The sequence below is a fragment of the Melopsittacus undulatus genome, chromosome 5 (genome assembly GCF_012275295.1).
Source record: "Melopsittacus undulatus isolate bMelUnd1 chromosome 5, bMelUnd1.mat.Z, whole genome shotgun sequence".
Classification (NCBI taxonomy): Eukaryota; Metazoa; Chordata; class Aves; order Psittaciformes; family Psittaculidae; genus Melopsittacus; species Melopsittacus undulatus.
Window position 1 is genome coordinate 51356706 of NC_047531.1, and position 14458 is coordinate 51371163.

The 14458-nt window shown below is 50.6% G+C and overlaps 1 protein-coding gene across 3 annotated transcripts in view; it reads left to right on the plus strand.

The window, feature by feature from the left end:
- Nucleotides 1–460: 460 nt before the first annotated feature.
- The window catches only part of HIPK2 (homeodomain interacting protein kinase 2), a 135023-nt gene continuing 121025 nt past the window's right edge, over nucleotides 461–14458 (plus strand). For 2 of the 3 annotated variants that reach the window (XM_034063364.1, XM_034063365.1), the window contains exon 1: nucleotides 461–696. In XM_034063364.1, the coding sequence (XP_033919255.1) occupies nucleotides 678–696 (19 nt within the window). In that variant the 5' untranslated portion in view covers nucleotides 461–677. Of the gene's footprint in view, nucleotides 697–2563; nucleotides 2828–14458 lie in introns of those variants that run through there. The other variant, XM_005150452.4, reaches the window with a different exon arrangement.

Consider the following 14458-nt stretch of genomic DNA (forward strand, 5'->3'; position numbering starts at 1 on the left):
TGTTAAACAAGATCCCACATAATCTCAGCAGAGGGTTTCTCTCGCTAGCTCCCTCTCCTTCTGGGAAGCCACGATCAGTGCCATCGGCGCTTGATTATTTGCAAACTCCCTTCGCCTTTTTTTTTCTCCCCCCCTTTTTTTTCCTCCTCTCTGTCTCGGTCTCCGTCTCCCTCTCTCTGCCTCCGTCTCTCTCTCCCTTTCTCTCACCCCCAGTGCAACTTTTGCAGGCGCCCCGGCACACGCAGCCATGCCGCGCTGAGAGCGGGGGCACCGCGCCAGCCCCCCTCCTTCCCTCTTTCCCTCCCTCCTTCTTTCCTCCCTCCCTTCCTCCCTCTCTCCTTCCTTCCCTCCCTCCCTCCCTCCCCAGCGCCGCCGTCCCGAGCCGGGGGGGCCCCGCCGCCCCTGCCCGGCCCCGCGCCTCGCCCCGGCCCGGCCCGGCGCCGCCGCCCCCCGCCCGCTCGCCCGCCCGCCCCGGCCGCGTCGGAGGGCCGGCAGCGGGGCTGGATGTGCCCGGCTCCCCCCGCACTGAGGTGGGCAGCGATGCAGAAGGCAAGCGGCAGCTTCGCCTCCGCCGAGAGACACCCGCTCAAGATGGCAGATGTGTGTTGAGTTTGGGGGGCTGCGATCTCGCGTCGTTCGTGGCGGCGTTGCCATGAATAACAGGCGTCCTTGCACCGATGGCCCCCATGTACGAAGGTAAGCCCCGGCACGGCCCGCCCTGCCGGCACCACTCGCCCCGCCGGGGAGGAAGGAAGGGGAGAATAGGACCGGGGCTCCCCGTCCGCCTGTGGTCCACCGTCCCCCGGCACTGTTGCGGGGAGCCTGGCGGCAGGGCACCCCCGCCCTGCCCGGACACCGGTGGGGAGCGGGGCGAGGGGCGGGTCTTCCCCCGGTTCTCCCCGTGCCCCCCCGGAGCCCCGCGGTCCCAGGCGGGGGGCGGTGGGTGAAGTCCGTGCCGGTGCCGAGCAGAACAATGAGGTGGACGGAGCTTGCCCTGCGCCTGTGTGTGTGTGCGCGTGTGTGCCTGCCTGCCCCTCGCTGCAGTTCGCCTTTCCAGGATCGGCCACCCCGCTCCTTTAGCCGGTTTCCCTGGAGTTCCCCCCGCCGGGGCTCTCCTCCGGGGTGCGGAGAGCCCGCGAGCAGCGGTGGCGGGGAACGGGGCTACCGACAGCCGCCTGTCAGCCCCTCCGTCTTCTCCTTCAGCCCAGCCCAGGCTGCGGCGAGGAGCCCAAGTGCCCCAACTTAGTTTTTTCAGGTTGAAAAAATAAATAAATAAAAGGTGTGTGTGTGTACGTTAGATGGGTGCTTATTTCAGTTTGGCTGTTAAAATATATGTGTGTATCTATATATATATGAAACGATATCAAGGTTAATTTAAATCCCCTCGCCATGCATTTATCCTCCCCCGTCACTCCTCCCGGCTCGGCGCTGGCCGGGGAGCGTTACATAAACCGAAGGGACATCTACCCACCCGCCGCTTTATCCTGCCCAGGGACCCGTCCGTCGGTCCGCGGCGGCCGAGACCCCGGCGCCCGGGGGGGGGGGGGGGGGGCGGACGGGACAAGGTACTTTACTGTCTCTATGGTGAGGCTGGTAAAACTTATCTGAGGAGAAAATCGAGCCCGGGCTGCAGCGCTCGAGAGGAGGGCGCCCGGCGGGCGGTGTAAAGTTACCGGCCCGCCGGGTTATTTCTGGGCAGCGCCGGGCTCGCCGCCGGTGCAGAGTTCGGACCCCGCGAAAGGCAGGCAGACAAAGAGGAGCGTTTTCGGCAGCGGAGGGAGGACGGCCGTCCCTCCCCGCCCTCGCCGCTGCCGAGCACAGTGCTGCCGTGGCACGGAGGTGGTGGCGCCGCCGGAGGCCGCGGGAGGGCCGCGGCGGTGGCAGCGGGGCCCTGCGCGGCGGCGGACCGGTATCGTTGCCGGCGGAGGGGCCGCGGCGAGCCCGGGGTGCCGGTAGGGGCCGGCCCTTCGACGGCGCCCTCTGCCGGCCGCGCCGCCGAGCGGCCTCGGGCCCGGGCAGCCCCCCCCTTCCCACGGCACCCGGGCCGCCCCCGGCGCCTCCAGTGGCAGCGGGCGGCTGTGGGACCCCGCCGCGGGCAGGGGGAGGCCGTCTCCTCGCCGCTCTCCCCCGGCCTCGGCGGGGCTCGCAGCGCCAGCGAGTACCTGCCCGGCCCCCTCCGCGGCCCCCCGCCGGGCAGGGCCTGTTCCCCCCCCCCGATACGGCGCCGGGCTACCGGCGGGCCGGTGAGGCCTGCCCGGCATCACACGGCTCGCCGCGGAGCCTGCCCAGCCCCTCCCGAGCGAACGCCGCTGGCAGGGTGGGTAATGCGGCGATCGCTCTGAAGTTCGCTCCTCGCCGGGCCGCATCCCCTGGGCGGGAGGTGGGCTGGTTTTGCGGGGCGGCGCGGTGCCCCACGGCGGCGCCCGGCGTCTCCGCAGCGCCCGGCGGCTGAGGGAGGCGCGGGGCCTGCGGTCAGCCCGGCCGCGCTCCCCTTCCCGGCGCGCCGCCGGCACGGCCGCCTCCCCGGAGCCGGGCAGGGAAGGGAAGCGAGAGGAGAGGAGGCCTCGGCTGCAGCCGGGGCGGGCAGGGCTCCGGCTTCCTCCCGGATAGGTGGTGGCGGTGCCGCACCGAAGCATGCGTGCGGTGGAAGTTTAGCGGTTTCTCGGAGCATCCTAACTTCAGCGGCGCCCGTGCTTCTGCCTGACTGGAAAAAGAGAGCAGATGGGGGAAAAAGAATGCCCTGAAAAGCAACCCGTAAAAACAAATTCCCGGCAGCCGGTACAGGAGTGTCCGCAGCCAGGCTCTGCAGCATGCCTCAAGCCTTAAAGTAGGTGAATATCCCAAATGGCAAGAGCCAGTGGGTAGCACAAAGCCTGATAGGGATTGTTTTATATGTTTTGTGTTGCAGTGTGTTTGCGGGTTAAATTGCTGCTGGATAGCTTCGAGGGAGGTGGAGGAGGGGTTAATGAATGTTTTTCGCCTCCTAGTTGCTGTGAGAGGTCCTTAGAATTCTCTGCAATATCACAGTGCATTGATAAAAACTTATCGCAGGGGATGCGATTTCCTCCTTGGAAGGAGACAAGGACTGCTATCCTCCCTTACGAGCCTCACGTTATGTGCACGACCACTCTAGTGTGTAAGCCTCCTCTGGAGCATCAGGCACGGCCAGGCCACTGGGGAGAGGGCAGGAGCCAAGGGGCTGGATCAGCGCTGTAGCCACTGGCAGTCCCTTCTCTCCTGTTCCTGCTCTTAACCATGCAGTCTCTTGTGACACGCACATGGCCACCGCCACCACCACAAGGCAGGTGAGGGTAGGTGAAACAGTATCCCCACCGTACGGATCTCAGAACATAGGCTCTTTGACAGAAGAGGTGCCCCGGGAGGAAATGTGACACCTTGGAGGCCTTATGAAATGGTTCCAGTAGAAATTTAAGTGAGTGATAACATAGAGCACATGCACACAGTCACCCCCCACTCTCAATATGTAGGTGAGGGTACTGTATGCCTGTGCTGAGCAGCTGGCTTAAGTACCGGTTCTGGGAAGCAGAACTGTGCCTCACCTGATACTAACAGGTCAGGCCTGATAAAAACCTGGTATGATATCCTCCCCCCTACACACTGTGCAAGGGGAATTTTCCCATTTGGTTTAAGGAATTCAGTTTTTGCTGTCATCTTCTGCTGGATTTTTCTCATTCATTTGTTTCCGGGTGTTGCAGAGCTGAGCAGTAAAACAAAGGACGTAAACCCCTACCAAGCCAAATAAACCAGAAGTAAAACCTCCACGCAGTGTTTGACCTGGATTTTAGTCTTGATTTTTGAGCTGTGTGGGGAAGTGTGTTGTGCTTCAAAGCACGCCTCATCAGGTATGATCCTGCATGGCCTCTGCTCCAGAGTTGGGGCAAACTAATGACTGCTGTCCTGCTGAGCACCAGCTACAAGGCTTCAATAGGGGCAGCTGTAGCAGCTTCACAGGAAGTGAATGACCTGAGGCAGGTGAGAATCTGGTTCTTTGGACTCTCCTCTGGGCAATGTTGCCCTTGCTCCACAAGATCACCATCGGTGTGCTTGTCATGTGATACTTCCTGGGCAGAGAACAGAGCCAAACCCTATGGACCAGAGGAGACCCCATTTTAAGAGGGCTCACTGCTAGACACCACCAGTGCCTGGGCTGTGAGTAGATTTCTGCCCTGGAGAGGTGTCTCCAATGATTTCCTGGGTGCCTTGTACCTAGCCTCCTTCAGAACTGGTAAAAAGTGGTGTTTATATGCCTTAACCTTTATTTTCTAAACAGTGATTACCTCTGTTTTGGTTTTGTTCTTCTTTGCTTTGCTTCTTGCTTATTTCTGACAACTTTGTTGCAACTCACAGTGTATTTTTAACAACCGCCTTGGTAGTTTTCTGTGTGGGTGGCTTATGGAATTAATGGGTAATATTTGTAAATTGCACCTCACCACCGGTGCTGCTGCTGTAGCTTGGTGCAGGCAGGGACCTGCCTGCACACTGTCCTTGTCACGCGAGGGGCTGGGAAGCCAGAAAATCCGACCCTGGATGCTTCGCGAATGCGATCCCATTTAACACCAGGAACAGGCCAGCCCTGCTGGGTTTTGAATGCGTCCTCACATTTCATTAGAGAGCATTAAACTTTCTCATCGGGGAGGCGGCACCACTGAGGCGGAGTAAAGGTCTTTGCCCCAAGGTTCATGCAGGGAGATGATAACTTGGAGGCGCTTCCTGTTTATGAATTAATAACTAGAACTTAAGCAAAGTCAATGCTGGGACCAAAAGCCTAAGTTTTTATTTGCTCAGGATATGGCTATAGCCAGGATAACAGGAAGCCCCCTCCAGTTATAATTATTGTTCTTATCGTGCTGCCATGCCTAGCAATTAAATGGGTTTGAGATGTAATGGGTGAAAAATGCAGTTTTATTTTTGGAAGGGGAAAGAGCGCTGCTGGCCCCAGGGGCTGGGGCAAGCAGGCAGACAGCCCACTTGGACAAAGAGGCAAGCACACTTACTTGCCACAGGTACTGGCCCTTAGACTCTATGCAGCATGTTCCTCTGCATGGTTTAGCAGGTTGGGAAAGCCTCCTTGGCTTCAGCTGGACATCCCAGCTGCCTGAAAGATGGAGTCATTTTCCTTCATTTTGCTTTTCCTGTGCCTTGGTTTCCCCATTTACCCAGTGGTTACTATTTCCAAGTGGTGCTTTGAAACTAGTGGATGTGGTTTTATTCAGACTAAGAGCTGGCCCTGATCTGTATGTAGGTCTTCTACTGACTGGGGACAGCCCAGAGACCTCCTTGATGCCTGTGAGGGTTTTGAACTTTAGGTCAGCTCTGACTACTTATTCAGAGGCAGATAAGGTACTTGAATGGCTAGAGGAATAAGGCTCAGTTTTAGCCACATCACAGCAATAGTATGTAAAAGTTTGTGGAAATTTGGTCAAGGGGAGGAAAGTTCTAGGAAGTCAGACCATGAAAGGATTGGTGACCTGACATGGAGGTAAATCCCTGTCCTGGTTGAGAGCCTCACCAAGGGGGTCCTGGGTGATGGTGTGAGAGCAGGCCTGCCAGATGGCCAGGTCAGGGGCAGGTTCAGCCACCTTATTTTCACACTAGGCTGAGACACCAGTATGACATGGCGCACTAGACCACTTCTCTTAGGTGCAGGAGTTGAATCAATGAGTTGAGGATGGTGTGTACCTTCGAGTGAGACGGCCAAGTAGAGGAGTTTTAAAGGCATTCAGTGGTGGGCTGACAGCTATTATGGTTTCCCCATCCCTGTGCCTGTAGAGGATGGGTAGGCTGAGACTAGACGTTTTTGAAAGTTCCACCCTTTTCCTTTCTGATCCCAATTTAACAAGATATTTTAAGGTCTGTACCTAAATTTAAGCTTACAGGCAGTGCTGCTGACTTCATTAGAATTGTTTGTCTTTAAAGCTGGCCACATGCTGAAGTACCTTTCTGATTCATGGCCTCTATAGCTTAATCAGTCCATTTATAAAAATGAGGCTGTTTCCTCACCCTTTACTGTGAAATCTCTGCTCTCTGAAGGTGAAGTATTATTTATAGGGCTTTTTCTTGCTTTTGGAAGGTAAGCTGGGAGATAACAAGAAGCAAGAATTAAACACTATTTACAGAAAAGGTTGTTTCTTCAGCTATTTACATACCCTAGCGTTTAACAGGAGGCCTTCTCTTTTGAAACTGTTCCCCCTAGCAGTAGAGTTCAGCTTTTGTTTTGAAAATAAACCTAGGTGATAATTTCACTCCAGATAGGGCATTTAGCAATTTGTCTGTTTGTTGTGGGGGAGGAATAGAGGCATGTTACTGCTTCCCCCATTTACAGCACACAGCACACCTGAATCCTCCCCCATTTGGCCACTCCAGCAACTGAGGTCCTTCCTCTGGAAAGCACAAGTGCATGTGTTTTGGGACCACCTTTGAATTCAGGTAGCCTTCTGAGTTGAGTAATTTTGGTGGTAGAAATCAATCTTAAGACATCCCCACACGTGAGCAGAGGAGCAGACCCTGTCTCCATAAACTGGCAGAGGCATCACCACATCTCAAAATACTTCAAAGAGTCTGGACTCAGGGCTGAAAGAATTAAAAAGCTGTACCATTAGAATTTATTTATTTAATGGCAGTAATAATAAGTTGTAATAATGTGTGTTTATTCAGTGCTCTGTGTGTTCAAGGTGCTATATAGAGACTGGCTGTCTGATCAAACTATTGACAGAATGATGCCAAGGAACACTCTTCTATTTATTTGCAGGGAGGTACAAAAAAGCTGGTGGGAGGCAAGCATCCTCGAGATGTGAGCTCTTCCAGCTGCTATGGGGCTTGATTCTGATTTCAGGGCCCACAGTGTAGGTCAGCAACAGTGCCACAGAAACCTGGGGAGCTATCTGGGGGAGAAGCACCATGTCCATGCAGTGAGCATTAGCCTGTCTGCTTGTATTCTGGAGGGAGAGGCAGTTTCATGCTGAGTGAAAGGTGGCATAGTTTGCTTCCTTGGTTTTCTTCAGCATTTCGCACTGAGTGGGATGTTTGCTTGGAGAAGCTGAAGCTCACTCTTTATTCACACTGTATTCTCTGTCCTGCTCACCTTCCAGGTGAGCCTGTGTTGACATCTGTCTGCAGAAGGATGAAGTAAGAGCAATCACTTATACCTCCTACCCTGGATAGCAGGAAAGGTCACACAGCAAGGAAGTGGTATTTGCCAGAGATACTTGAGAAACTCAGAAGGGCAGCTGTCTTCCCTGTGCATTATAACCTTTAATCCTTAAAGGCATTAGAAAGACCTGGAACAACAGTGTTACACAGAGGTACCCTGCAGGCTAATATCCCTGGTCCTAAACACTGACAGGTTTATTGTGGTCTGTGGGCTATGCTGAAATGCCAAAGAAACTTAACTCTCACCAAAGTCATTGAAGTCATAGGAAGTGGGCATAGGAAACACTTCAAAAAGGGTTTAAAACCAGAATGTACTATACTAAATACATGCTTGTGTAGTGTGTTTCCTAATACACTTGTGCAGCTTATTCCTCGTGTATGGAGGGAGGGTCCACAGCCTGTGCAGGCTGTCATTTCTGCCCTTCACTTTGTCACTGAAAAGATTTTACGTCCTCTGTTACTTGTCTGCTTTGCTTGCTGAGATTCCTTGTATGCACAGTGGGTACGGGAAAACTATTTCTTCCTCTTCGTCATCTCTGTCCTTGGCTTTGTGTTCATTAAGCTACATCTTATCTCAGATGCATCCTTCAGCTCTTTCTCCTGTCTCGTTCCTTCAGCTTTAACCATCCTTCTAGTTCTCTGCACTCCCTTTAGGTAGTCCACCTCTCTCTGGAATGGCACTGCTAGAGCAGTGCTGTACCCAGGGTCTTGTGTTGGCCGAATAGAGCAGAAGTATTCCTTCAACTCTTACAGACAGTGCTCCTCTTTGATTTAACTTTTGCACTGTGACATTCATCTGTGTGTAGCTTGTAATGGTCCCATATTGTGTCCAAGAAGCTTCATGCCTCATGAGCCATTTTCTGTCCTATGTGTGCAGAGTTAGCCTTTCCTACCTAAATGTATGATTTCTGTATTTGTCCTGTTTGAATTCCAAGTTTCTGGAATTGTTTTGAATTCTATTTCCCCTGACTTTGCAGACCCTTCCTCCTTGGTGTCACCTGCCGATTTAAAAAAACAGTCTCTGTTTCTTCACCAAGATCAGCTCTGTTTTCTTCTCGGCAGTCCTAGATAGAAGGCACATAAGAAAAGAAATTGTTTAATAAAAAACCAGGAACAGAACCTTGCCCTCAAAATATAAAAGAAGCTGAAAGAAACAGGGAACACTTGGCATGGTTTTCGCACCTCCTGTTCTTTTGCTCTCCTTTGATGCTTTTGAAGTATTCCTAAGAACAGTGTATTTGCTACAGTAGCATTAGTGCCAAACAAAAGCAGGACCTTACTGCAATAGGTATGACATTAATGTGAAGGGGTAGGTAGTTCTCATCCCAAAAGATTTGCTTTTTATGTAGATGAAATCATGGGAAGGTGGATAATATAAACCAGCTGGGCTGTTTGGGGACAGGAAATCACAATTTGTGGGGTTTCCTAAATATTTGTGGTGGGGTTGTTCAGCAAAGGGAAGGGTGGACTGAAGGTTTGAAAAGTAAGGCAATAGGTTGGGAACGAGAGAACAGGATGAGAGAGACAGATGGAGAAGGAAGACAAGGGCAAGTGACTGTAATTGGAGAGAGGGAGGAGATTCCTGAGAAGTACATGGGCTGAGGCTGTCACAGCCAGGAGGGAAAGAACAAAAAGCTAGGTGAAGATCCTGGCTTGGACTGTGTTTGCAGCTGCCTTTACTGACTTCAGTCTCTCCCAGTTTTTTCCCTGCAGTTGCTTCTAACATCTTTGGAAGGTAAGGTGGATGAGGACAACAGATACCACCTATATCCTAATGCTTATAGGTGGGAGGAGAGTCTGCCTGGGGATTCCCTGGTTGGGGCTGAGACCAGAGGCAAAATTAATGCTATAGCATTCCCATAAGATCTCTGATCCTGCTTCCATGCTCAGGAAATTCTGGTGAGGCAAAGATTAGCTGCAACACCATTGATGTGAGGTCCTTCCTTGTGGTTTCCTCCCTTGCTGCCATGACCCTTGCCATGGTGAAGGCAGCTATGGAGGATCAATGCCATCCTCCCGCCTGTTCCTTGTCAGGCCCCGCATGATGAATTTCCCTGCAGTGTGCACGTGTCTTTGAGGACACATGTGACTGTCCCACTCTCTCTCTCTGTGTGTCTGCCCTGCTCTCACCAACAGTCCAGGTGACAAAATCAGGTATGAACGTGGAGACAGAGTCATCAGTGCCTGAGCCTGTGGGTGGGAACAGCACGTGCATCATGCCACACATGGATGCGAGTGGCCTGAAGGCTGGGTGCATTTTGAGTGTATGAGGTTCAGCATACTGTTCTTTCTAGTAGCAGGTCAGGTATGTCAGTATATTTGGCAGCCAGTCTACAAGATTATGGTTTTTCTCTTGAGTGAGGAGAGCAAGAAAAGCTCTTTTTCGCATATAGTTTGGGGCCAGGGTGTTTATTTGCTACTGGATGTGATCCAGTTTCATTGCCTCTCTGCACAGAGAGGAAACAGCAGAGAGGAAACAGTCTAGGAGGTGCCTGGAGTGTGTGGAAGATAACTTCCTGACACAGCTGGTGAGTGAGCCAACTGGGGAAGGCGCCCCACTGGACCTGTTGTTTGTGAACAGAGAAGGACTTCTGGGTGATGTGGTGGTTGGAGGCCCTCTTGGGCATAGCTGTCATGAAGTAATACAGTTTTCCGTTCTTGGAGAAGTAAGGAGGGGGCTCAGGGAGCTGGTGGAAGTGCTCACTGAGCCAGTTTCCATCATTTATCAGCAGTTCCGGCTAACCAGAGCAGGTCCTAGTGAAATGAAGGTCAGCAAATATACTTGCCATCTACAAGAAGGGCCAGAAGGATCTGGGGAGCTACAGGCCTCTCAGTCTGACCTTGGTGCTGAGGAGGGCTATGGAGCAGATCACTTCAAGTGCTTTCATGAAACACATACAGGACAACCAGGGGATCAGGCCCAGTCAGCATGGGTTTATGGAAGGCAGGTCCTGCTTGACCAACCTGATCTCCTTCTATGACAGGATGACCCCACTTAGCGGGTGGGGGAAAGGCTATGCATGTTCTCTCCCTAGACTTTAGTAAAGCCTTTGACACTGTTGCTCACAGCATTCTCCTGGAGAAACTGTCTGCTAATGACCTGGATAGGGGGATTCTTCACTGGGTAAAAAACAGGGTGGATGGCAGACCTAAAGAGTTGTGGTGAATGGAGTTAACTCCAGCTGGCAGCCAGTCACAAGCAGTGTTCCCCAGTGCTCAGTGCTGGGGACAGTTCTGTTTAATAACTTCTAAGAATGATCAGTACAAGGTGATTGAGTGCACCCTCAGTAAGTTTGTTGTAAGTTGGGCAGAAATGTTGATCTGATGGAGAATAGGAAAGCCCTGCAGAGGGATCTGAACAGGCTGGATTGATGAGCAGGGGCCAGTTGCATGAGATTCAACAAGGCTCAGTGCTGGGTCCTGCACTTGGGCCCTGCAGTGCTACAGGGTTGGGGAAGAGTGTCTGGAAATCTTCTCGATGGGAAAGGACTTGAGGGTGCTGAACATGAGCCAGCTTGTGCCCAGGCAGCCAAGAAGGCCAACAGCATCCTGTCCTGTATCAGTAGTAGTGTAGCTAGCAGGGCCAGGGCAGTGACCATCCCCCTGTACTGAGCACTGGTGAGGCTGCATCTCCAAAACTGTGTTCAGTTTTGAGCCCCACACTACAAGAAAGATATTAAGGTGTCCAAAGAAGGGCAGTGAAGCTGTTGAAGGGTCTGGAGCACAAGTCTGATGAGGAATGGTTGAGGGAGCTGGGGTTTTTTAGTTTAGAGAGAAGGCTCGGGGGGGACCTTACCGCTCTCTACAACTGCTTGAAAGGAGGTTGTAGTGAGGCAGCTGTCAATCTCTTCTCCCAAGTAACAAGCAATAGGATAAGAGGAAATGGCCTCATGTTGCACCAGGGGAGGTTTAGATTGGGTATTGGGAAAAATTTCTTCGTTGAAAGAGTTGTCAAGCACTGGCTAGCTGGGAAAGTGGTGGAATCACCATTCCTGGAGGCATTTAAAAGATGTGTAGATGCGATACTTAGGAACAGGGTTTAGTGGTGGACTTGGTAGTACGAGGTTAATAGTTGAACTCAATGATCTTGAAAGGTTTTTCCAACCTAAACGATTCTTTAATTCTGTGATTGTGTTTATTTTTGCCTGAAGACATGACTTTTGTTTTTTAGTTACAGATTATCAAGGCACGCAGGATGGTGGATAGCCAGGTAGATCCCTAAGTATCAGCTGCATTGGTGGGTTGTTACACTAACACTTCTGGAGGGAATATTGCAGCAGATGATTGAGTGAGTTGATGGAGGCTTGGACGCCAGCAGCAAAGCTTAGGAAATATCCAGTTGCAGAAAACTTGCAGAAGGTTTCAAAGAAAGTTTGGTTTGTTTTTTGTCAGGAAGCTCCCTTAGCTTTCACAGAATATTTTTACTTGTAGGCAAAATTTGTAAGCATTCTTTATTTTTAAAACGTGGTTTATATTCTGCTCTTGTCTGCAGCAGCGCCAGCACTGTCAATGTATTTATCTTTTCGCTGTTAACACTTGCTGTTCCTGGAACATCTCCTGCTCAGCAGCTGTTTGTAGGTGTTCTCTTTTTTCTCTCCCATCATCACGTACCTTTCCTTCCTGTTCAAGGCATCCATAAACCTCTCGTAGTGACATCATAGCTGTTTCCATAGCAACAGATTATGATACTAGAACAGAGGATAATATCAAACAGGAGGAGGCAGAGATAAATTATGGTGTTTGTGTGTGTGTGTGTCTGAGGACTTGATTATATTCCTACATCCCTTCTGAGGATGTTGTCTGCCTGGTTTCTCCTCTGTTTATCTTATATGCCTTTTAAAGGTTAGGAAAAGGCAAAGGAAAAAGGAGATCTGGAGGTCAGAACAATACATACACATTATTTTTTATGGTCTCTGTGTAAACCAAGTAGGCTGAGATTTATTTTTCATCTCAGTCATATCTCTCCTGTGTCTCCTGAGAGTAATCAAGTCTGGAGAAAACTTGGAGGCACAACAATCCCTTGGTACAGCTTCACTTTTGTTTTGATTATGAATTACTGGTAGCCACTACCAGCAAGTCAAGAACCTCTGTGCTGCAGATTTTCCAAAAGATGGACAAATGTGGTGGAGCATTGCCCTAGAGAGTTCACAACCTGTATTTGAGAAAGGATGTCACAGCTTGAGCTGGCATGGGGAGAAGAGGGAGCAGTACACAAAAGAAGGATATCAGCAGAAGTATGATCTCTAGACAGTGCTGCACCCTACCTAGAGAGTGATCATGGCAGAGGTGGTCTGTTAGCTTTTCACAGTACTGTTTCTGGAAGAGCTGTTCTGACAGTGGGTCGGGATCCTTGTTTTTTGACTATCTGCATGGTTCTTCTGGGGCTTTAGGCTGTCCTGCCAACAGGAGCTGACAGCAGCAGGATTGAGGAAGTACGAGTGTCCATGTTGCTTGATGCTTACATTGATAGGAAGGCTATTTCTTTGCATAAAACATGAGGCCAGGGGTGAAGAACATCCAGCTGAAGTACATGGGGTTTTATTTTCTCCTGTGCAGCATTTAGTGTTGTTATATTGCAAATAGTTTGGCAAGGATTTTCAACAGGTCTCTGTTTTGCCTCCAGATAGTGGTAATTTCTGGCCATCACTGCTACTTCCCTATTTATATGATTAACTTCAAAATCTGGAGAAAAAAATCCAAGAAAACCCTCTTAAATAACCTTTTAAGTCTGTATGTGTGTGCAATCTTTAACTTTCCTGTTGTGGCAGAATTTATGGGGAGTTAAATGGTCTAGTCTTTAAAATACCTGAAGCAGGGTTTTCTCTAACATGGCAAATCTCTAGTGATGCTCTGTGCAACTTAACAACTGACCAAGAGTTTTGATACTGCACTTTAGGCACTCCAGTGCCCTGGGAAGGAGTGCAGGAGTGGCATCTGAAAAGAGCAGTAATAGGTAACATGACGGCTAGTTTTAGCAATGCAGTATGTTAGGGGCTAGGTAACAGACTCTTTCTATTATGGGAATTTGGTGACATGCCCCACAGGATGAGCTCTGGATCAGCAGTGGAGCAGCACTGAGATCAGGTGATGCTTAGTCTCCAGGTCCCAGTACATCAGTGCACAGGAGCTTTCTGGTGTCTTGGTGAGCTGTTGGCGGGCTTGGTGGCAATGTTGAGTGAAGAGGTTTTGGTCCAGCCTAGTACTGCTAGGGTGGGAGAGAAGTTGGCATGTAGAAAAAGTTGCACGAGTCATTCAGACCCTGCAGTGCTGTTGTGTATTAAAGTTACTCAGAAGATACATGAGCACAGAACACCTTGACATGAATTAATAGTTTGCCTTCACGGAAGCTTATTGGGAGCCAGAGGATTGGTTGGGTATGTTTCTCCAGCACAGTGCCTGCCTGGTATCCATGCTAGCCCTGGTTTCTGGGCATGCTGATGGTGTTGTCCTGCGGGGAACATGGTCCACAGTCAGGATTTAGAGTGATGGGTTCAAGGGAAGCTGGGATGAGGTCCTTCACAGAAAGAAGAGAGGTCACATCCTTGTCTCTGAAGCCAGATTAAAACAAAAGGACAACTCTTGGTTACAGCCAGTTTGTGGAAACCATGGAGAAACCCAAGACCTCATAACTCCGCCAAGGCACGTGCATACAGAGCAAGTGGGGATCACATTTAGTCATAACTCCAATTACAAAATTATAAATTCCTGTTTTAGCACTATCACTGGCACAGGAAGCACCTGCCTTCCCACCACATTCCCCCCTGCATTCTCTCAGCATCAGAATGTGTATGTATTTAGCAAGTGGGGATAAGGAACAGGATGTAAACCCCATTTTTAAATAGCTGCGTCACCTGACAAGGCTTGTCCCATTGATAGTGACAATACTTCTCTTACAGTGTTGTTTTCTCATTGCTTATCTAAGGTGTGAGCACCTTGGTAATGAAAGTGCACCTTCCAAATGCTTGTGCTGCCCGAAAGCATGTGCGAGTCAGAAGGGATGGTAGATGCTGTTACTGAGCTCTGTGTGTGAGAATACAGGTGGAAGAGTACATGTGTGTATATATGTATATGTCGGACTCTTTCCATGTTTGTAGGAATGTGTAGGAGCGTGCAAATGTGTTTGTGGCTTCATCTCCTTTATCTACAGAAGGCAAGGTGGGCCTGTTTCTCCTTAGAGCTGTTATACTGTTCTCTCAACAAATTGCGTTTATACCAGGGCTCTTTTCCACTGTGGGGGATGCAGAAGGGAGATTTATTATAAATATAAATTAGGTTTTCTGCGTGTTTG